A 23,342-nucleotide genomic window follows, 5' to 3' on the forward strand; every position below is an offset into this window, starting at 1 on the left:
TTGCAACGGGACGGCCGAATTGGTGGTCTGACCTACATGGCGTAGAAGGCTGACCATGCAATGAGGTTGGCGGAGGCGCCAGTGTCCCCACGGAATGTTATCGGTGATCGGTTGACCGTTAGGGTGGCACACCATTCATCACCCGGATTGACAGTGTTAACTTGCATCCGCTGGTGGGTTCTGGCTGGAGACGTTCGGTTCCCATCAATGACCGCAACACGGAAGGCGTCTCGGTCGTCTGTGTCACTGGTCTGGATATCGTCTGGGCACGACTCGTAGTAAGGAGGCTGAATGGCCCGCACGTCCCTGCGAGGTTGTCGGAATTGTGGAACATTGGCAGGTTGAGCTGCTCGACTGCAGGCAGCGTAGTGGCCCACTTTGCCACAGCGGAGGCATTGTTGGGTTCTTGCGGGACATTGCCGTTTTAAATGTGCGGCTCCACAGTTGCCGCACGTCGTGACGTCATGGCGTTCGTTGCGCCACCGCATATGCGCAGTTCGGTCTTGCATCGAGCGCGCCTGCGCATCATGCACCTCAGTGTTGCCGTCGTTTTTGGCGCGCACAAGCGCGGGAGGCCTCAAAGAGCGCAAAATGGCCACCCTCGTCCGGGCCGCGGGCCGGGAGGAACTCGATTGCCTGGAGCTGTTTGGCCTCTTAGGACGCCTGCCTCGCCGATCCGGCCGCGTAGTACCCCTGCCGCGCCGATTCGGCCACCTGAAATTGGGTATAGCAGCTAGTCGCGTTTTCGTGCAGGACACAGGCTTCGATTGCGGAGGCTAAGGTGAGGCCTTTTATTTTTAAGAGCTGCTGGCGCAGGGTGCCCGTGGTGACCCCAAAAACGATCTGGTCCCGAATCATGGAATCGGAGGTGGTGTCGTAACCGCAGGACTGCGCGAGGATACGGAGATACGTAAGGAATGACTGAAAGGGCTCATCCTTACCTTGCAGGCTCTGCTAGAAGAGTTACCTCTCGAAGCTCTCGTTGACCTCGACGTTGAAGTTTTGGTCGAGTTTGAGTTGAGAAGGACAGTCTTGTATTTGGTCTTGTCTTCACCTTCCGCGAACACCAGGGAGTTGTAGACATGGATGGCGTGTGGACCTGCCATGGTGAGGAGGATGCCGATCTTTCTGGTGTCCGAAGCGCGCTCCTTTTCGTTGGCTTCCAGAAAGATCTGGAAGCGCTGTTTTGAACAGCTTCCAATTAACCAATTAACACACTTGCAGCGGCTGCGGTGTGTTGACGGTGTCCATGGCGCAGGATGGCAGATTCCGGAGGATTTGTAGGTAGGTACCACAGTTACTCCTGGTACTATGAAGTGTTGGGTACTCTGCTACACAGACGAACCAGCATGGTTGCGAATGGAACAACTCAGTTTTATTTCAAACATCTATTTACACTGGTAAACTGTTTACTGAGGTTCGATCATAACCCTAAAATCTGTGGATCTATTCCTAATTCTATCTTGTAGTGGCACTCAGCACATGGTGGATGTCTGAGTGGCCTGCAATGAGCTCTGTGCCCTGAGCTGTCTCGTCCTCGAGTGCCGAGGAAGTGTCGTGTTCCCTGTTTTGTACTGTGTATGCTCTTGCCTGCGATTGGCTGTCGTGTTTTGTGTATGTTGATTGGTCCGTTGATCTGTCCATCAGTATGTATGTATGTATGTGCTATGATGTTTACCTGGATATCATGACAGCAATCAGTACCACATCAGCTGCAGCCAGAATGCATCTCCCATTTAAGAGTTAAGGTTGGCTTTAAGATATTAAGGGCATCTGTAAGAAGTGCCAGTCTTGCAGGAACGATGGGTGCCCTGAAAAGGCCTGTAGCCAGTCAGTAGTTTAGTGCTGGAATGCATACTGCTGTTCTTTAAATTAGCAGACAGCCCTGAGTTTTGCATGCTGTCTATATCAGAACGAAAGGATCACAATCTCCATCTCCGCTTTTGGATCTCATCCAGTTTTTCCCCATTAATGGTATTGTGCAGATGAAAACAAGTTTATGGCCTGCTGTGTAGTATTGAATCAAGATGGCATAGTTGACAACATATGTGAAAACTTTTATAATTTGTGTTTGGACAATGTTGCTTGAATTCAATAAAGTAAATACATTATTCATTTGTGAAAATAATAGTTTTATAGCTGAGCTGTTCCTATAAACTTACTGAGCCATTACTTCAGAGTTTTTCTAAGAATTGGCCAGTCAGAAGAGACAAAAGGCAATTTGCACAACATAATGAAGAGTATTGAGACAGTTCATACCTTCAAAATTTTAATAGGTATAAATACAACATGCTATTGATTTAATTTGTGAAAGAACAGTGGGTGGTATTTTTCTATTTGCGATATGTTTGCATGCATCTAGAGACCCCACCATCAAAAGGTTATTTTTGCATTTGAAGGATGTTTCCTCTTGTTATTTTTGTAAGATGATCCAGTCGGTGGATATTCCTCCAGAATTATACACTCTTGATTGTTGGATCACTTAGCGTGATAAAATGCCTGCCAAACTTATTTCCTCCACTTCTCCCTCTCCTATTTATGCTTAAACTTAACACACGTTGGTACCTTTTGAGACATGGGGCAAGATTCTCCGGTTGCGTTGTGGTCAAGTGAGAGCACAACGCAGTCGGAGAATCCCAGAAGAGGTTTCTAGCGAGCCTTCCGACAGCCTGCACGCCTCGCAGGATTCTTCAAAGTCCCGCGAAACATCGGAGTAGGACCTCCACCCCAAAAGGGCAGGACCAAATGACGCTCACAGAATTAGGTCATAAACCTACTTACGGCCTACCTGCCCGGGATACACTGACCTCCTTCGATTCTTCGGCCTCCCTGCAGCAGCCGGGCGCCGATCAGTGCTGGTCCACACAAATGTGGACCAGGCAGAATGGCACCTAGGGGGTCTCCCGGGCCATCGGAGACCCCTGGGTGGTCAGTGCAAATGCTGAATGGCTCCCTGCCCCTCCCCCTGGAATGCCGGCACCTTGGCACTGCCCAGCTGGCACCTTGACACTGACTCTGGCACTACCAAGGTGCCCGGATGGCACTTCTAAGCCAGCAGAAGCACTGCCAGAATGCCAGGGTGGCATGCCAGTGTATCCGAGTGCCAGGGTGGCACTGCCAAGGGACTGAGGGAGGGCATGCCCATGAAATGAGGGTTTGAAGGATGGAAGAGTGCAGGGCAGGTAAGTAGAGGCCTCTGGGAGGTTGATGGGGTGATGGGTGGGGATCCTGGAAGGGAGGGGGTATTGTAAGGGGGCTTGGAAGGCTTGGAGGTGGAGACCCCCAGGGGCCCAATAACAGGGTGCCCTCACTTGTGGATGTGGGGTAGTGTCCGTGTGTGTGGGGGTGACATTACAGGAGTGGTGGGGATCCACACGCTCACTTAGCGATCGCGGCACCCCTCCAAAATGGCGGCCCCATCTCGGAGTTCAGCTCAATGCATTCTGTGCTCGGTTCAAGCAGGTAATCAACAATCCGCTGTTGAGTGCCCCAGCAGCCCAGAACTCACCCATACCCACCATCAAAGCTTCCAAAGTCAGATCGGCCTTCCTGAAAGTGAACCCTCGGAAGGCGACGGGCCCGGACGGGATCCCTGGTCATGCACTCAGAGCCTGCGCTGACCAGCTAGCAGAGGTGTTCGCGGACATTTTTAAGCTGTCCCTACTCTACTCCAAGGTCCCCACCTGCTTCAAGAAGACTACCATCATACCGTGCCAAAGAAGAACCAGGCAACGTGCCTCAATGACTACAGTCCGGTAGCCCTGACCTCAGTCGTAATGAGGTGCTTCGAGAGGTTGATCATGAAGCACATCACTTCCATACTCCCAGAATGCCTTGATCCACTGCAATTCGCATACCGTCGCAACCGGTCCACACTAGATGCCATTTCCCTGGCCCTCCACTCATCCCTCGAGCATTTCGACAACAAGGACTCATACATCAGACTCCTATTTATTGACTACAGCTCCGCCTTCAACATCATAATCCCAGCCAAGCTCATATCAAAGCTCCAAAACCTAGGACTTGGCTCCCCACTCTGCAGCTGGATCCTTGATTTTCTGACCAACAGACCACAATCAGTAAGAATGAACAACAACACCTCCTCCACAATAGTCCTCAATACCGGGGCCACGCAAGGCTGCGTACTTAGCCCCCTACTCTACCCCCTGTACACACACAACTGCGTGGCAAAATTTGGTTCCAGCTCCATCTATAAGTTTGCTGACTATACGACCATAGTGGGCCGGATCTTGAATAACGATGAGTCCGAATACAGGAGGGAGATAGAGAACCTAGTGGAGTGGTGCAGCGACATCAATCTCTCCCTCAATGCCAGCAAAACTAAAGAGCTGGTCATTGACTTCAGGAAGCAAAGTACTGTACACACCCCTGTCAGCATCAACAGGGCCGAGGTGGAGATGGTTAGCAGTTTCAAATTCCTAGGGGTGCACATCTCCAAAAATCTGTCCTGGTCCATCCACGTCGACGCTACCACCAAGAAAGCACAACAGCACCTATACTTCCTCAGAAAACTAAGGAAATTCGGCATGTCCACATTAACCCTTACCAACTTTTACAGATGTACCATAGAAAGCATCCCATCTGGCTGCATCACAGCCTGGTATGGCAACTGCTCGGCCCAGAACCGCAAGAAACTTCAGAGAGTCGTGAACACCGCCCAGTCCATCACACAAACCTGCCTCCCATCCATTGACTCCATCTACACCTCCTGCTGCCTGGGGAAAGCGGGCTGCATAATCAAAGACCCCTCCCACCCGGCTTACTCACTCTTCCAACTTCTTCCATCGGGCAGGAGATACAGAAGTCTGAGAACACGCACGAACAGACTCAAACAGCTTCTTCCCCACTGTCACCAGACTCCTAAATGACCCTCTTATGGACAGACTTCATTAACACTACACCCTGTATGCTTCATCCGAAGCCGGTGCTTATGTAGTTACATTGTGTACCTTGTGTTGCCCTATTATGTATTTTCTTTTCTTCTCATGTACTTAATGATCTGTTGAGCTGCTCGCAGAAAAATACTTTTCCCTGTACCTCGGTACACGTGACAATAAACTAAACCAATCCAATCTAGCTCCCCAATTCTAAAAATAAATTTCAGTGAGAAGCTCCCCAGGGCCCAAGAAAGTGACTAAGTGTCATTGAATAGCGGTGGAGAAGTCGCCAGCAGAGTCGATGGGAAACTCCCTGAAAAACCAGCCACAAATTAACTTTTGGGAAGCATTGGGGAGAATCGCGCCAATGGATTTGGATATTCAGAAACCATTTAGGTACATATAAAACTATGGGGTTGAATTTTCACTTTGATTGGAACCAGAACTGTTTCTGGGTTGGGAACATCACTGACTGGGATTTTTACAAAGGGGTTTCCTTCATTGGCACAGGGGCAGGTTCTCAGTTTGTTTAAGAGCAGCATGCTGGCTGTCGAACCTGGGGTGTCAGAGGGTTGGAGAGATGGGGAGTCCCTTTACAGGGCAGCCTTGGTCTGCACCCATACCCAGGCAGGCCAGGAGGGCCTGTAGGCCTACCTGATGAGCTGGCACCCAGCCTGCCCTCCTGCCAGTTCAACTGCACTCCTGTTAGGTAGTGAATTGGAGACCTACTGGCTCCTAGTGAGCCGAATTGGCTGTCTGTCTCGTGGATTTTGCCAGCCTCCAAATCCGTCTCCCATGAAATGCCTGGCATTGGTAATGGTGTTGGGAAATTAGCACGGCAGCAACTGTTGGTATTTTTGGGCCGTGTCTGTCTCTGTATCCCCCCGAAGTGGAGTCAAATAACTGTTTTTTGAAATTCTTCTTCAGACCTCTTGTTGGGTCTTAACAGTGTAAATTTGTAGGGGATGGTTCAGCACAGTGGGCTAAACAGCTGGCTTGTAATGCAAAACAAGGCAGCAGCGCGGGTTCAATTCCCGTACCAGCCTCCCCAACAGGCGGTGGAATGTGGCGACTAGGGGCTTTTCACAGTAACTTCATTAAAGCCTACTTGTGACAATAAGCGATTATTATCATATTATTGTAGGGGCTGATGCAACTTGAACTGAATAAGGTTGAAGTGTAAAAAAAAAAGCCTTCACTGACTTATGTGCTCAATCGTGTTTCTTCAATTAGGAGGATAGGTTAGGTGATTGCCTTGCATTTATCATTGATGTAACTTTCAGATGAGATAATGCCAAGGAAAATTTCACAGGTCTCGCATATCGAAAATGATTAGTAGCGAGCAGTCGTGGAGCGCCCTATTTATTAAAAATGCATAGTAAGATCAGAACAAGTGAACACAGTTTCACCAAAGAGAAAACCTGTTCGACAAATATTTTAAGAGTTTTTTGAGGATGTATGTAATGGGTTAGATGTGTCATCCCGGATTTGTAAAAGACATTCTATAAGGTGACACACAGAAGTTAATACATAAGCTAAGGATTCATAGAGTTGGAATTAATATATTAGCTGGGATAGGGGATTGGTTAATGGATAAAAAGCAGAACTTTGTCATAAACGGGACTTTTTCAAAATGGCAGACAATGAGTCGTGGAGTGCCACAAGAATCATTGCTGAGGCCTCTACTGTTTACAATTTATATTAATAATTTAGATGAAGAGACAGAAAATAATACATCAAGATTTGCTGATGATACCAAGGTAGGTGAGAAAGTAAGCTCTGGGGAGGAAACTGATGGGCTGCAAAGAGGTTTCGACAGATTAAGTGAATGGACAACATGTGGGCAGGTTGAGTATAATATAGTAAAATGTGAAGTTATTAATTTAGTTATAACATAACGGGCTACAAAGCGAAGCCGAGCAGTATATCCAGCAGCAGCGCATCCGTCCCCGAGGAACTCAACGCATCCTATGCTCGGTTCGAGCATGAAACCAACAATCTGCTGTTGAGTGACCCAGCAGCCCACAACACACCCATACCCACCATCACAACTTCCGAAGTCAAATCGACTTTCCTGAAAGTGAACCCTCAGAAGACGACGGGACCAGACGGGATCCCTGGTCATGCACTCAGAGCCTGCGCGGACCAGCTGGCAGATGTGTTCGCAGACATCTTTAACCTGTCCCTACTCTGCTACGAGGTCCTCACCTGCTTCAAGAAGACCACCATCATACCGGTGCCCAAAAAGAACCAGGCAACGCCCTCAATAACTACCATCCGGTGGCCCTGACCTCAGTCGTAATGAAGTGCTTTGAGAGGTTGGTCATGAAGCGCATCAGCTCGATACTCCCAGAACGCCTTGATCCACTGCAATTCGCATACTGCCGCAACCAGTCCACAACAGACCCCATCTCACTGGGCCTGCACTCATCCCGAGAGCATCTCGATAACAAGGACTCCTACATCAGACTCCTATTTATTGACTACCACTCTGCCTTCGACACCATAATCCAAGCCAAGCTCATATCAAAGCTCCAAAACCTAGGACTTGGCTCCTCACTCTACAACTGGATCAACGACTTTCTAACCTACAGACCACAATCAGTAAGAATAAACAACAACACCTCCTCCATAATAGTCCTCAATACCGGGGCCCCGCAAGGCTGCGTACTTAGCCCCCTACTATACTCCCTGTAAACACACGACTGTGTGGCAAAATTAGGTTCCAACTCCATCTGCAAGTTGCTGACGATATGACCATAGCGGGCTGGATCTCGAATAATGACGAGTCAGAATACAGGAGGGAGATAGAGAACTTAGTGGAGTGGTGCAGCGACAACAATCTATCCCTCAATGCCAGCAAAACTAAAGAGCTGGTCATTGACTTCAGAAAGCAAAGTACTGTCCACACCGCTGTCAGCATCAATGGGGCCGAGGTGGAGATGGTTAGCAGTTTCAAATTCCTAGGGGTACACATCTCCAAAAATCTGTCCTGCTCCACCTGCGTTGATGCTACCACGAAGTAAGGACAACAGCCCCTATACCTCCTCAGGAAACTAAGGAAATCCGGCATGTCCATATTTACTCTTACCAACTTTTACAGATGCAGCATCGAAAGCATCCTATCTGGCTGCATGACAGCCTGGTATGGCAACTGCTCAGCCCAAGACCGCAAGAAACTTCAGAGAGCCGTGAACACAGCCCAGTCCATCACACAAACCTGCCTCCCATCCATTGACTCCATCTACACCTCCCGCTGCCTGGGGAAAGCAGGCAGCATAATCAAAGACCCCTCCCACCCGGCTTACTCACTCTTCCAACTTCTTCCATCGGGCAGGAGATACAAAAGTCTGAGAACACGCACGAAAAGACTCAAACAGCTTCTTCCCCACTGTCACCAGACTCCTAAAATTCTCTTATGGACTGACCTGTTTCTTTGAGGGCATATCTGGGGTTCTGTATGCAGTTTTGGTCTCTACATTTTAGAAATGCTGTACTCGTGCTGAATGTGGCACAATGAAGGTTCACTAAAGTTTTCCCTGGGATGAGGGGTTTGTCCAATGATGAAAGGCCGAGTAAATTGGGCTTATATTCCCTGGAGTTCTGAAGAATGAAAGGTGATCCCATTGAAACCTACAAAATTCTGAAGGAGCTTGATAGGGTGGATGCAGAGGGATTTCTGCTGATGAAACAAGGAGCACAATCTCAGGATAATGGGCTGATCATTTAGGACTGAGATGAGGAGAAACTTCTTCACTTCAATGGTTGTGAACCTTTGGAATCCTCTGCCCCAGAGGATTATGGATGCTCCATTGTTGAATACATTTATGGCTATGATAGACAGATTTGTTGGTTTCTCAGAGAATTAAGGGATATGAGGAGTGGGTGGGAAAATTGAAGTTGAAGCCCAATATCAGCCATGATCTTATTGAATGGTGAAGCAGGCTCGATGGACCATATGGACTACTCCTGCTGCTATTTCTTGTGTTCTATTCCATCCAGAAGCAAGCTCATGTAATTCATTGATACTGTTTATTGTTTAATTGTTGTTCTTCACTGTATGTTTTCTGTGTCAGTTATGTCTAATGGGCAAATCTCCATACTAATGATTAAGCCCTTTAAATTGATATCCTTCTTCCACTGAACCTCTGTGCAATATCTCGTGCACAAATCAGTGTTAACTTTTATATGGTGTGTACTGCAGTTAAGGTGTGAATGTCCTCTGTTGAATAAGTTTGGGTAGAAGTGGTTTGAACTGTATCATGTTTATCCCAATGCTGTTGAAGCTATTTTCCAGAGATTACTTGACTGCTAAAGTGAACCAGGAAAATATCAAGGCCTACTAAAGATGAAGGAAAAAGAAGCCCTCGCTTCCGATCCCATTTTCTGGATTAGGTTCTGCACTGGGGCTATACAACTGGTATGGATTGGAAATTGGACAGTAGCAGAGTGGTCCTCTCCAACCTGTCACTAATTAAAATGTTTTCTTTTATTTCCAAAGAGAAGAGCACTGAGGACAGCATCTGAAAAAGTCAGGAATCGATCATCTTTTTCGACAAATGTTATACACAGCACTCCAGGAACACGAGTGAATCGGTACATCAGTCGGTTAATTGAAGCACGACAAACAGAGTCTGAAATGGCAGATTTACATTTTGTTACGTTAAAGTACAAACAAACTGAAAGGGAGCAGAAAGTAAGTTATTTTTGTAAAACAAGATAAACATACTTTTTTTTAGGTTCACCGAAATTGGAAAACTAGTCAGATTGCTTGGCAGGCAACCATTCTGAACCGTGGGATGGGGGTGGGGGAAGTGTGATGGTTGGTGGCAGGGGGGAGGTGGGTATGAAAGCCCATAGAAAATTCATACTGAGTGCAGTGGATCTGTCATTGGCTTTTTAACTGAGCCACCTCATTGTACCCTTACTTCCAGTTTTGCATCCAGTTAACGTCAGTAGGCATGTCAATACCATACCCATGGAATATATGACATGATTTCAATGCCCGGACTTAAAGAAATTTTTGTTGGTTTTTGCACTCCAAGCAGAATACATGATAAATAAATGAAAGAGTGAGGGATAGTGGTGGGAGGGCAGAAGCGTGGTCGTTCCCTCTCTGTCAATTTTGTTTGTTTGAATCCTTTAACTTTGTAAAAATCTGCAGACAGACAGACATTCAGCCTGAATCATTGTGTAGTGATGGAAACCTTGGCTGATTTTTCCATTCCATAATGCAAGATTGGAGAATGTTTTCCATTTGCTATTTGTCACAGCATTATAAGTACACAGAATATGTTTATAATTTCTCTACAAACACTGAACAGGTACAAAATCTTCTCAAACAAGATTTTTTTAAAAATAGCAAGCAGGAAATAAATTTTCCAGAGAGACCGATTTTTAGCAGCATAGCCACCACTGCAGTTTAGATTTGCTGAATTAAAATGCAAGGCTTTTAGCTTATTTTGGTCAGTATGGCAGCATGCAATGCATTTACTGATTGAGCACTCAGTGGAACTTAAATAGGTTTGCCATATAATTACAGAAGGTGAATGCTATTTGACTTGAAGTTCCCCATGCAGAATCTAGATGCTTGCTAAATTATTCAACTATTTTATCTACTGGTTTACACTGACTGTGGGCGAAATTCTCCGGAAACGGCGCGATGTCCGCCGACTGGCGCCCAAAACGGCGCAAATCAGTCGGGCATCGCGCCGCCCCAAAGGTGCGGAATGTTCCACATCTTTGGGGGCCGAGCCCCAACCTTAAGGGGCTAGGCCCGCGCCAGCCGAAATTCCGCCCCGCCAGCTGGCAGAAAAGGCCTTTGGTGCCCCGCCAGCTGGCGCGGAAATTACATCTCCGGGCGGCGCATGCGCGGGAGTGTCAGCGGCCGCTGACGGCATTCCCGCGCATGCGCAGTGGAGGGAGTCTCTTCCGCCTCCGCCATGGTGGAGACCGTGACGAAGGCGGAAGGGAAAGAGTGCCCCCACGACACAGGCCCGCCCGCGGATTGGTGCGCCCTGATCGCAGGCCAGGCCACCGTGGGGGTACCCCCCGGGGCCAGATCGCCCCGTGCCCCCCCCAGGACCCTGGAGCCCGCCCGCGCCGCCTTGTCCCGCCGGTACGGTAGGTGGTTTAATCTACGCCGGCGGGACAGGCATTTTAGCGGCGGGACTTCGGCCCATTCGGGTCGGAGAATCGCGGGGGGGGGGGGGGGGGGGCGCCAACCGGCGCGGCGCGATTCCCGCCCCCGCCGAATCTCCGGTGGTGGAGAATTTGGCAACCGGCGGGGGAGGGGTTCACGCCAGCCCCCGGCGATTCTCCGACCCGGCGGGGGGTCGGAGAATCTCGCCCTGTATGTGTGAAGGGGAATTTTCTAATATCAGTTCTAAACTTTACCTTTGAGGAGGTTGAACCTATGTCACCTTGTCCTACAATCGCGATTTAATTTAAAATAACATTCCACATTTATCTTTCCCAGTCTCTTAGCTATCAAATACTTTTATAACATCACTCTCAGACATGTTAAAAAGCCCAGTTATTCAAGTCTTTCCTCATAATTCAGATAAAACACAGTGGATCAGCTTTATGGCCTTTTTCTCTGCGCCATCTCCAATACTCGAATATCACCCTTGTGATTTAGGAGTGGCTTAGGGGGTGACACAGTGGCACAGTGGTTAAGCACTGCTGCCTCACAACGCCAGAGACTCGGGTTCAATACCGATCTTGGATGATTGTCTGTGTGGAGTTTGCATATCCTCCCCGTGTCTGCGTGGTTTTCCTCTGTGCTCTGGTTTCCTCCCACAGTCCAAAGATGTGCAGGTTAGGTGGGTTGGATAAGCCAAATTGCCCTAAAATGGAATTACAGGGATAGGGAGGGGGATTGGGCCTGGGTAGGGTGCTCTTTCAGAGGGTCAGTGCAGACTCCTCCTTTTGCAATGTAAGAATTCTATGATTGAATGTGCTCTGACCAGAGTATTGAGCAGTTTGATTACTGGGGCATCATTCTCCGACCCCCCGCCGGGTCGGAGAATGGCCGTTGGCCGCCGTGAATCCCGCCCCCGCCCCCGCCGAAGTCTCCGAAGGGAGAAAAGTCGGCGGGGCGTTAATGGCACCGCTGCCGCGGAGAATGTCACGGGTCTGCGCAAGGCAGCCGATTTTCGGCCTGCCGATATTCTCCCTTCCGGATGGGCCGAAGTCTCGTCGACGTGATGACCGTTCACGTCGACGTGAATCAAACCTCCTTTTCATCGGCGTGACCCGGTGCTCCAGGCTCACGCCGACCAGCGAGGAGGTGAGTGACGGCCTGGGGGGTTGGCTCTGGGCAGGAAATGGCGTGGCCGCAGACTGATTGCGTGAGGAGAGGTGTGTCTCGGCTTGTGTGTGTGTGTGTGTGTGTGCGGCGGGGGGGGGGGGCGGTGGTTAGAGTAGGCTGGGCTCCGGGGGAGTGCCGGGAGGGGGTCCATGCTGGGGTGGAGGTTGGGGGTTGGAGGGGGACCGTGCCGGGGTGGAGGTTGGGGGGGGGGGTCTGTGCTGGGGTGGAGGTTGGGGAGGGGGTTTGTGCTGGGGTGGAGGTTGGGGAGGGGGTCCGTGCTGGGATGGAGATTGGGGGTTGGAGGGGGTCCGTGCTGGGGTGGAGGTTGGGGGTTGGAGGGGGTCCGTGCTGGGGTGGAGGTTGGGGGGGGGTCTGTGCTGGGATGGAGGTTGGGGGTTGGAGGGGGTCCGTGCTGGGGTGAGGGGTGGGGGTTGGAGGGGGTCCATGCTGGGGTGGAGGTTGGGTGGGGGTCCATGCTGGGTTGGGGGTTGGAGGGGGTCTGTGCTGGGGTGGAGGTTGGGGGTTGGAGGGGGTCTGTGCTGGGGTGGAGGTTGGGGAGGGGGTCCGTGCTGGGGTGGAGGTTGGAGGGGGTCCGTGCTGGGGTGGAGGTTGGGGGTTGGAGGGGGTCCGTGCCGGGGTGGAGGTTGGGAGGGGGGGTCCGTGCTGGGGTGGAGGTTGGGGGTTGGAGGGGGTCCGTGCTGGGGTGAAGGTTGGGGGTTGGAGGGGGTCTGTGCTGGGGTGGAGGTTGGGGGTTGGAGGGGGTCTGTGCTGGGGTGGAGGTTGGGGGTTGGAGGGTGTCCGTGCCGGGGTGGAGGTTGGGGGGGTGTCCGTGCTGGGGTGGAGGTTGGGGAGGGGGTCCGTGCTGGGGTGGAGGTTGGGGGTTGGATGGGGTCTGTGCTGGGGTGGAGGTTGGGGGTTGGAGGGGGTCCGTGCCGGGGTGGAGGTTGGGTGGGGGTCAGTGCTGGGGTGGAGGTTGGGGAGGGGGTCCGTGCTGGGGTGGAGGTTGGGGGTTGGAGGGGGTCCGTGCTGGGGTGGAGGTTGGGGGTTGGAGGGGGTCCGTGCTGGGGTGGAGGTTGTGGGTTGGAGGGGGTCCGTGACGGGGTGGAGGTTGGGTGGGGGGGTCCGTGCTGGGGTGGAGGTTGGGGAGGGGGTCCGAGCTGGGGTTGAGGTTGGGGGTTGGAGGGGGTCCGTGCTAGGGTGGAGGTTGGGGGTTGGAAGGGGTCCGTGCCGGGGTGGAGGTTGGGGGGGGGGTCCGTGCTGGGGTGGAGGTTGGGGGTTGGAGGGGGTCCGTGCCGGGGTGGAGGTTGGGGGTTGGAGGGGGTCCGTGCTGTGGTGGAGGTTGGGGAGGGGGTCCGAGCTGGGGTTGAGGTTGGGGGTTGGAGGGGGTCCGTGCTAGGGTGGAGGTTGGGGGTTGGAGGGGGTCCGTGCCGGGGTGGAGGTTGGGGAGGGGGTCCGTGCCGAGGAGGGTGATGGGAGGGCAAATGAGTTGGTCCACCTGGCCAGGTGCCAGCCTCCAACAGTTGGACCCATGCGGTCCATGCCACCTGGCTGGGGGGAGGAGGGGATATGGGCAATGATGACATGTCGTCGTTCCCCTCCCCCCACCAGGCCGTCATGTTTTCCGATCATCCAGCGATGTTGGCCGCCGTGGTGGCAGCCGCTCATGTCTATGTTGCCCTGGATGAGGAGGAGGAGGAGGAGCGTGCCAGAGAGGCGGCGCAGGCTGCCGCAGAGGGGCAGGCGGCAGCCGCCCAGGCTGGAGGGACACCTGACCGACAGGACGAGGAGGGGGAGGAGGACGTCGCGGCCCCACGGCAACGGAGGCACCCGAGGGCGCCCCGTGTGTACCGGCCCTGCCAGTCATACCAGGACCTTACGGACCGGGAATGCAGGAGGAGACTCCGGATGAGCCGGGAAACCGTGGCACACATCTGCCACCTGCTGGCACACCTGTCACCGCGTGGCACTGGCGGGGGACACCCTCTCCCCGTGTCCGTCAAGGTTACGGTGGCACTGAACTTTTATGCAACGGGGTCATTCCAGGCACCGAGTGGGGACCTGTCCGGCATATCGCAGACATCGGTGCACCGGTGCATCCGGGCAGTGACAGATGCCCTTTATGCCATGGCGCACCGCTACATCCGCTTCCCCGTGGACCGGGCCAGCCAAGATGCCCGGGCCGTGGGCTTCTCTGCCGTGGCCGGGTTCCCCATGGTCCAGGGCGCGATCGATGGGATGCACGTCGCCGTGCGGCCACCTGCAGATAACAGGGCCGTGTTCACTAATAGGAAGGGGACCTATTCGATGAACGTACAGGTGGTCTGCGACCACCGCATGATCCTGCACGTCTGCGCCCGTCACCCAGGCAGTGTACACGACTCATTCGTGTTGTCGCGGTCATCCATCCCCGGCATGTACGAGGGGCGCCATCCCCGGCTGAGGGGCTGGTTGCTGGGCGACAGGGGCTACCCATTGCGATCGTGGCTGACGCCTATACGGAGGCCACGCAATGAGGCGGAGAACCGCTACAATGATGCCCATGTAGCGACAAGGGGAGTGATCGAGAGGTGCTTTGGCGTGCTTAAAATGCGTTTCAGGTGCCTGGACCTCTCTGGGGGCGCCCTCCAGTATCGGTCAGATAGGGTCGGCCGCATCATTGTGGTGTGCTGCGTCCTGCACAACATAGCCCAGCAGAGGGGCGATGTGCCGCAGGCAGAGGAGGGCGGAGTGGAGGAGCAGCAGGAAGAGGCATAGTCCTCCCCAGATGAGGGGGATGGGGGCAATGGTCAGGGCAGACGGGGTAGACACAGGCGGGTGGCTGTCCACCGTTACCGGCTGGCCCAGCGGGCACGGGACAGACTGATAGCCGCCCGCTTCACTGACTAGGTGGGCGTGGGAATCGGGTAGCATGGCCACAGACCGCACACCATGGCAACAGCCGACCACCCACACCCCCCACCCATCCACCCACCCAGCACCCTCACCCCCCTCCCCAACCCCACACACCCCACCCGCTTGCACACCCCCCCCCCCCTCCCATTGCCGATCCACCGGCGGCACAACGGGCCGGGCTCACCCAGTTGCGGGTGGACGCGTGTCTATCGCAGGCCATGGAAGATGATGACAACCCGCCCTGCGATGAGCTCCTGGCTCTACATCGTTGGACTATGTCTGACCCATGGCCACAGTACCACCATCCACCCGGACCATCCCTGCATGCGGCTGTGACACTGCAGCGCACGGTCCCGTCCTCTGCCCGGGGGATGTTGATGGCGGCCCAGGGGGAAGGGGGCAGACTCACCTGGGGCTGAGGTAAGACCACCCCTCACACACACACTTGCGCTCAACGTACATGACACGCCCGCACACTTTGGACAGAGCACAAAGGCAGCTTCGGTAGGTGTAACATTGACTTTAATAACCAAAGGAGTTCATGCACGTGCCCTAGCCCCTAAAACTCATCTGTGCCCTGCACCCGTGCCAACTTACTCAGTGTCTAATTGTTTGGCCTTACGGGCCCTTTGACTACGTCTACGTGGTTCCCCAGACGGTACAGCAGAACTGGAGGTGGACTCCTGTGATTTGTGCCCTCTGACACTGGATCCCTTTGGCGGCCGTTTCCTGGGGCGTCCTGGCCTAGATGGGCCAGGCTGCGGCCCGGGCGACTGGGATGGCGAGCTGCCAGCCTGTCCTGCCCTTTGCCCACCCGATGCACCTGGGACGGAAGGGGGGGAGTCCGAGGTGTCGCGGTGTACCGGGACCTCCCCTACAGAGGGAGCCGGGACGGACCACACCACCTCCTCCTCCCTCGGGGTGCCCGATGGCCCCCAGGCCTCTACATGGGTGGGGGATGCGAACGGACTGGCCATCCGACGCCCCCCCGACATCTGGCGCTGCCAGTCCTGGAGGCCCGTGCTGGTATCGACAGGGGTCTGCAGGTTTGCAGCCATGGAGCCCAGAGTGTTGTCAAACCCTGTCTGTGACAGTGCGACGCCGGCTCGCACATGGCCACTGGCGCCGATGCCCTCAGCGATGGCCTGCTGAGACTGGGCCATGGCCTGCTGAGACTGGGCCATGGCCTGCAGAGACTGGGCCATGGCCTGCAGAGACTGGGCCATGGCCTGCAGAGACTGGGCCATGGCCTGCAGAGACTGGGCCATGGCCTGCAGAGACTGGGCCATGGCGTTGAGCGCCTCTGCCATCTGGCACTGGCACTGGCTCATGGCCTTCTGTGAGAGGGCAGCCATTTCCTGGGCCACAGACGCCGCCTGCACGGAAGGCCCCAGGTCTCGCAAACTGTTCCCCATGTCTGACACCGTCGCACCCATTGCCTCCACCGCGGACGCCACCCGTGCGGTGTCAGCCTGGGTGGCACGTATGACCGGGACCACTCCCAGCTCCTGGACGCGGGTGGACTCCTCCACCTGCGACCGCAGCCGCCGCAAGCCATGTGTGGGTGTGGTAACTGCAGGAACCCGGGATCCATCTGGGCGGCAGATGTTCGCTTGGCCTGGGCTGCCCTCCGACCGCCCGGTCCCTCTGCTGCTCCTACCTCCACCTGCTGTACCGGGACGGCTGTGTTGTGCGCACCAGTGAGTGTACCAGACGCCTCATCACTAAAGTGCCCAACCGTGGTGAGTGTTTCTGCGATGGTGGAGGGTGTTGGTGACAGCAGTGGCGTTGTGTCGTGCTCTTCGTCCCACTCTGACTCCATGGCACTTTGGGGTGGGGGTTCGTCTCCACCCATCCACTCTGAGTCACTGTCCGGTATTTCGTCTTCCCGGGTAGGGGGTGGTCCCGGGTAGGGGGTGGTCCCGGGTAGGGGGTGGTCCCGGGTAGGGGGTGGTCCCGGGTAGGGGGTGGTCCCGGGGGCCTGTGGCTGCCCCCCTCATCGCTGGGTGGTCGCTCCCGCACGTGACGGGGGTGTCGTCTCCCTGTTGCTCCAGGTCTCTCCGTCTCCCGTGGTGTGCGAGGGGCATCCTGCGGGCGTCGCATGCTGGAGGGTCCGGGTCTCTCCGTCTCCCGTGGTCTCCGAGGGGCATCCTGCGGGCGTCGCATGCTGGAGGGTCCGGGTCTCTCCGTCTCCCGTGGTCTCCGAGGGGCATCCTGCGGGCGTCGCATGCTGGAGGGTGCGGGTCTCTCCGTCTCCTGTGGTCTCCGAGGGGCATCCTGCGGGCGGTGTGCATCTGCGGGGATGGGTGCCTGGACGTTTGGTCCTGCGATACACAATGAAGCATGCATGGTTAGACATCAGGCAGTGATCAGGTGATACGGGGGAGGGGGTATTAGGGGAGGGGGGATATGGGGACGGGCTGTCGGTGGCTCACTTGCTGGTGGGCCCCCGACCTCTGCATCAGCAACCTCCCGGTCCTCAGGTCCGCCAGCCAGTTCCAGGGCCCTTTCCTCGTGTACGGTCAGTGGCCTCTCATCAGCGGGCCCTCCTCCGGTCCTCACATGCTCCCTATTGTTGTGTGCGCGCTTCTCCTGTGGGGGGGGGGGGGGTGGTGGCAGGGGTAAAAGGCAACAGTGTTAGGCAGGTATATGAATGCACGCCATCGGTTGCGCGTGCATTGCAGAGGTTAAGGTTAGGGCTGGATTCACTTGGGGATATGGGGGAGGGGGGATATGGGGGATATGGCCGAGGGGGGATATGGGGGTTATGGGGGATATGGGGGTTATGGGGGATATGGGGGAGGGGGGGGATATGGGGGAGGGGGGGGATATGGGGGAGGGGGGGGATATGGGGGAGGGGGGGGATATGGGGGAGGGGGGGGATATGGGAGAGGGGGGGGATATGGGGGAGGGGGGGATATGGGGGAGGGGGGGATATGGGGGGATATGGGGGAGGGGGAGATATGGGGGAGGGGGAGATATGGGGGAGGGGGAGATATGGGGGAGGGGAGATATGGGGGAGGGGGAGATATGGGGGAGGGGGGATATGGGGGATGGGGGAGGGGGGATATGGGGAGGGGGGGGATATGGGGAGGGGGGATATGGGGGAGGCTCACCCTGCCTGCTCTGACGAGGTCGTTCACCTTCTTGTGGCACTGGGTGCCTGTCCGTGGTGTCAGGGCCACAGCGGTGACGGCCTCTGCCACTTTCCTCCACAGACGCCGGCTGTGGCGTGGGGCAACTCTGCGGCCGTGCCCGGGATACAGGGCGTCCCTCCTCTGCTCCACCGCGTCCAGGAGCGCCTCCACATCGCGTGACTCGAACTTCGGGGCTGAGCGACGTCCAGGCATCCAGTCGGGTGTTGTGGTCGGGTGTTGCGGTCGGTTGGGGGGGAGCTGCGCGGCCTTATGAGCCGTCACGCCGTGCAGCGCGTATGACGCTGCACGGCGTGAACCACTGCGCAAGCGCGGATCCCGTTACGTCGCTGCTAGCCCATTTCGGGCCGGAGACTATCGTCCCATTTTTATGACGTGACACAAGTGTGATTTGCGCCGTTTTTTGCGCCGATCGGCGGACTTTCCGCCGATAACGGAGAATTTCGCCCCTGATTCTTTTAACTTGTATTCTGCCATTTCTTTTATGCTGTTCATCGTTTCATTGGCTTTGTTAATTGCTGCTCTGCACTGGTTGTACATGTTGTGTTTGCTTCAACAAAGACTCCGAGAACTATTTTTAACTTGATTCTTCACAATTTCAAAACCATTCATGATGTTTCTCACTGACTTTACAAGCAGAATGAAAATGAGAAGGGTTCTCCACTGATTCTTGCTGTTGAGCTTTGTCAGCATTTCTTTCTTTTGTCTGCAGTTTCAAAGTGTCACCTGACATGAAGACAGGCCTTTATAGGATTATGGTGTCAGATTATCTGGTTTTACTAGAAATTAAGTAGGCAGTCTTGTCAGTTTAGAGATAGGGAACCATTTACAAATTACCAAAACATTTTTGTACCACGTGGCATTACATCATGGTAATACCAGAAACTAGCAAGTTGTAGTACTTACACTCCAGTATCTATGGCCACAGGGAGTCAAGGAGTAGTGTGAATATATTACAAGACAGCGATTTAATCATAGACCATGAGGTGAAAAAGGTGGCAGCTTAGAGGAGCATAATGTTGCTAAATGACACTGTACTCCCAGTCTGAGATGATTCCCTTTCCATTAGGTAGTGACGGCTCGTTACTTAAATTTACTGGCTTGCTTGTCTTTGCAATTACATGGACTATTTCATATTTTCCTTGACTGACGCACTTGTTCACTTGTTGAACATTTCAGTCCATTAATTCTGATATGTGCATACAATGACACTGCACATGCCCAACCCTTTATCAGTGTGTATTGGTTTTGCCCTCCATTGCTGGACATGGCAGTGTCATCCAGATGTGACATATATCATGACAGCATAGCCCAAGTTGTTTTCTTTCTTGAGAAATGAATACTGACAGCTATCTAATACAGGTATTATGTGGGAGTTAGTGCCTTCGTTCTGACTTTTCATCCTGTACAAAGGACCTTGGATTTAGTTTTTGCATCGTGCTCTGGTATAATTGAAAAGTACAGCATTTAATAAAATGCAGCATAAAAATGCAGCATAACATGTTGCATAACAAAATTCATTTCATAGAATTCTGTTTTGAATTATACTTTGCAAATATAATTCACTGTTCTCCATATAATGGCCGAGATTTTGAGGTTGAAACAATGATGAGACTCATTATTAAGGAGCAAATTGGACAATAACTTCCACATATGCCTAATTAAACAAGAAAATCAAGACATTGCTGCCCAAGATACCCTGCTCCACCACTAACTTCACTGTCCCAGAACCTCATCGAGTGATTCAGCATTTGCATACATACAAAGGTATGATGTTGTGGCACTGACTAAACATACCAGAAATAGTTATTTATACATGGGTTTCCTCTGGGTGCTCCGGTTTCTTCCCACAGTCCAAAGATGTGCAGGTTAGGTGGATTGGCCATGATAAATTGCCCTTAGTGGCCAAAATTGCCCTTGGTGTTGGGTGGGGTTAGTGGGTTATGGGGATAGGGTGGAGGCGTTGACCTTGGGTACGGTGCTCTTTCCAAGAGCCGGTGCAGACTCGATGGGCCGAATGGCCTCCTGCTGCACTGTAAATTCTATGATAATCTATGATTCATGCATAAGTGACTTTTTTAACGGCATGGTACATCTTAATTGCTGCCATACAACCTCTCTGGCAATGAAAACTTACATTTACAAATGTGAAGTCTAATTTCTTCAGATTTAACTATTGTTGGAGATTTAAAAAAATTAAAGTAGGGAACATCCTGTTTTACTTTTTCCATTTCTACCTCTTTTATATCTCTCTCTTAAAATAATTTTTATTCAAAGTTTTTCACAGATTATCACAACAGAAAAATAGAAACCCCCCCCTTTACACAAATAATAAAACAACAAGAACAAAAGTGCATAAATAAAAAAATAAACGTTAAACAGTAAACAATAGTGCATCCCCTACTACACACGAACTTACACCCCCCACTTACCCCCCTCCCCCCGGGTTGCTGCTGCTGCTGACCATCTCCTAACACTCCACCAGGAAGTCTAGGAACGGCTGCCACCACCTGAAGAACCCTTGCACAGATCCCCTTAAGGCAAATTTCACCTTCTCCAATTTAATAAACCCTGCCATGTTGCTAATCCAGGATTCCACACTTGGGAGCCTCCTATCCTTTCACTGAAGCAGAATCCTTCGCCGGGCTACCAGGGATGTAAAGGCCAGAATACCAGCCTCTTTCGCCTCCTGCACTCCCGGCGGGTCCGACACCCCAAATATTGCGAGCCCCCAGCTAGGTCTAACCCTGGAATTCACTACCCTTGACACCGTCCTCGCTATGTATATCTCTCCCTTAAGCACATTTCTGTTACACTTCATTTTGATTTCTGTACATGATTTTATATTGAATTAAATAATCCAATTTAAAATTCCTGCTTCAGACTGTGGATTAAAAGTTCAATGGCCCCCCAATACAGGCTTAGGAATTGTGATGCGTGATTAACTGATGCCTGTTCAATGTAATGCATTCAGCACACTAACTTTGGTGTCTGCTAATTGATCGTGGTGTGCAGTCCAGCATAGGATTTGCGGCTGAGTGGCTGAACAGCTCAACAGGGTCCCAAATTTATGCACGGCTAGACTGTACCATTTAAAGGGAAGAGCATTCCGGCCAAAGAAAAATGGGAAGACATTATTGAAGAGTGACTGATTTATAGAGAAGAGTAAAGATTGTGCAACATAAGTGCGGGCTCTCAGATTTTCTGATGCAGCACTCGAGGCTCGGGTAGCAGACAGAAAGAGTTCTTCTTCCGAAAAAGTAGTGGGGGTGGGGGTGTGTGGAGCAGGAAACCTTTAAATGACCACTTAGAAGTGAACATCAGAGAAGAGCCATAGAGTGCAATTTCTATAAAATCCCCACAGTGTAGAAGGAGGCCATTCAGTCCATCACGTCTGCACCAACCTCCTGAAAGAGCACCTTACGTTGCCCCGTCCCCCCCCCCCTTTCTATCTCCACAGCCCTTTAACCCCTCCTAATCTACACATCTTTGGACACTGAGAGGCAATTTAGCATGGTCAATCCACCTAACCTGCACATCTTTGGACTATGGGAGGAAATCTGAGCAACCGGAGGAAACCCACACATACACAGGGAGAACGTGCAAATTCCACACAGTCACCCAAGGCCGTAATTTAAACTGGGTCTCTGGCGCTGTGAGGCAGCAGTGCTAATCACTGTGCCACCATGCCAAAACATGGCTATAGTGCTGCAAGACATTTAATGACCACATATGATTGGTCAAGATTAGTGAATTCATCTTAAAATGCCATATCCTTACAACTGAACCAGGAATCTCTCTCACACTCATGTTACACCCAAAGGACAATGGCAATATAGCATTGCCCATGACTGGGAGCAAGTAGTCTGATGAGAACCCTTGCAGTCACAACCATTGCCTTCTCCATGTACCGCAGCACTCCCTACAGATGTCATCAACTGTCAGCGACTCCTCAAAATACCAGCACTTCCAAAACACTCAAAGCCAGTGGAAATATATCAGCAACTAACTTATAAATAGTTGGTAAAGCCCGTTAAATAGCCCTGAGGATAAGGGTTAGTCTTGCTGCTGAACACATGTTCATTTATGCAATGCTAAGAGAGAGCTGTAGATGGAACAATGAGTTTAAATGGCGAACTGACGTCAAATCAATGTTTTACAGTAACTGATCTGCAATGTCTGCATACTTCCAGTATATACCCTTAACATCTACATTAACACCTTTCCTAAGTTGTCATTCAGTGCACGTTACTCTTAAAGTTTGCATATATGGACTCCATTTTGGTACCAAAACACCACTTGCAGCGCCAATAGGTATTGCACACCACGAGTGCATAGTTTTGCAGCCTGCATCCTTGTCTCTATGAGGAGTCTTCAATATGACACACTGTTGCTTGATCTGCTCACACAGGTTCCAGATCCCCTGTGGTTAGCCCTTGCTGTCCTAGCCTTTTTCATTACCACAAATTCTAGTATAAAAGCACACAGAGGTCTGTGAGAAAGTGAAAATGCAATGAATGATGAACGCTGTTTGATTACTGCTGATTGCAAAACCTGGGCCAATATATCAACATAGTTCTTAGCTCTGACTTCAGGAGAATTATGCTTGTGTCTTATTTTGGAATCATTTTTGTTTAAATACAGCCAATTACCAAATAAGCATGCTGTCAAAGTTTCATCTGTCAGATCCCAAATCCCCCAAGATGGATGCACAGTCATTTATTTTTAGTCCAGAGTAAGATTTACTTTCACTCTTCCACCCACAGTATCATCAACTTCATGATGAATATTTCACCAGCGCAGTCATCCTCTCATTGATACTTGCTGCCTTATTTGGTCTTCTGTATCTTCTCATAATACCACAGTAAGTAGTATTCTCTATACTTTAATAGAACTGCATTTTTTCTCATTAAAAAGGTGGCTATTTGTTTACATCGAAGTACTTATTTCCTTTCCTGTTTCTCTGTTAGGAACACTGTGGTCCTTGTACTCCTGGCATTCTGCATTTGCTTCCTGGTTGCTTGTGTTATGTATCTCCATGTCACTCGAGTGCAGGTAAACTCGATTTTATTTCACAAATTATCA

At 52.1% G+C, this 23,342-nt stretch overlaps 1 protein-coding gene across 2 annotated transcripts in view; it reads left to right on the forward strand.

The window, feature by feature from the left end:
- Positions 1-23,342, forward strand: part of LOC140425038 (adenylate cyclase type 1-like) — a 547,118-nt gene that overhangs the window by 381,071 nt on the left and 142,705 nt on the right. For both annotated transcript variants that reach the window (XM_072508827.1, XM_072508828.1), the window contains 3 exons: positions 9,400-9,594; positions 23,024-23,121; positions 23,228-23,312. In XM_072508827.1, the coding sequence (XP_072364928.1) occupies positions 9,400-9,594; positions 23,024-23,121; positions 23,228-23,312 (378 nt within the window). The remainder of the gene's footprint in view (positions 1-9,399; positions 9,595-23,023; positions 23,122-23,227; positions 23,313-23,342) is intronic.

Source organism: Scyliorhinus torazame, chromosome 6, assembly GCF_047496885.1.
Source record: "Scyliorhinus torazame isolate Kashiwa2021f chromosome 6, sScyTor2.1, whole genome shotgun sequence".
Lineage (NCBI taxonomy): Eukaryota > Metazoa > Chordata > Chondrichthyes > Carcharhiniformes > Scyliorhinidae > Scyliorhinus > Scyliorhinus torazame.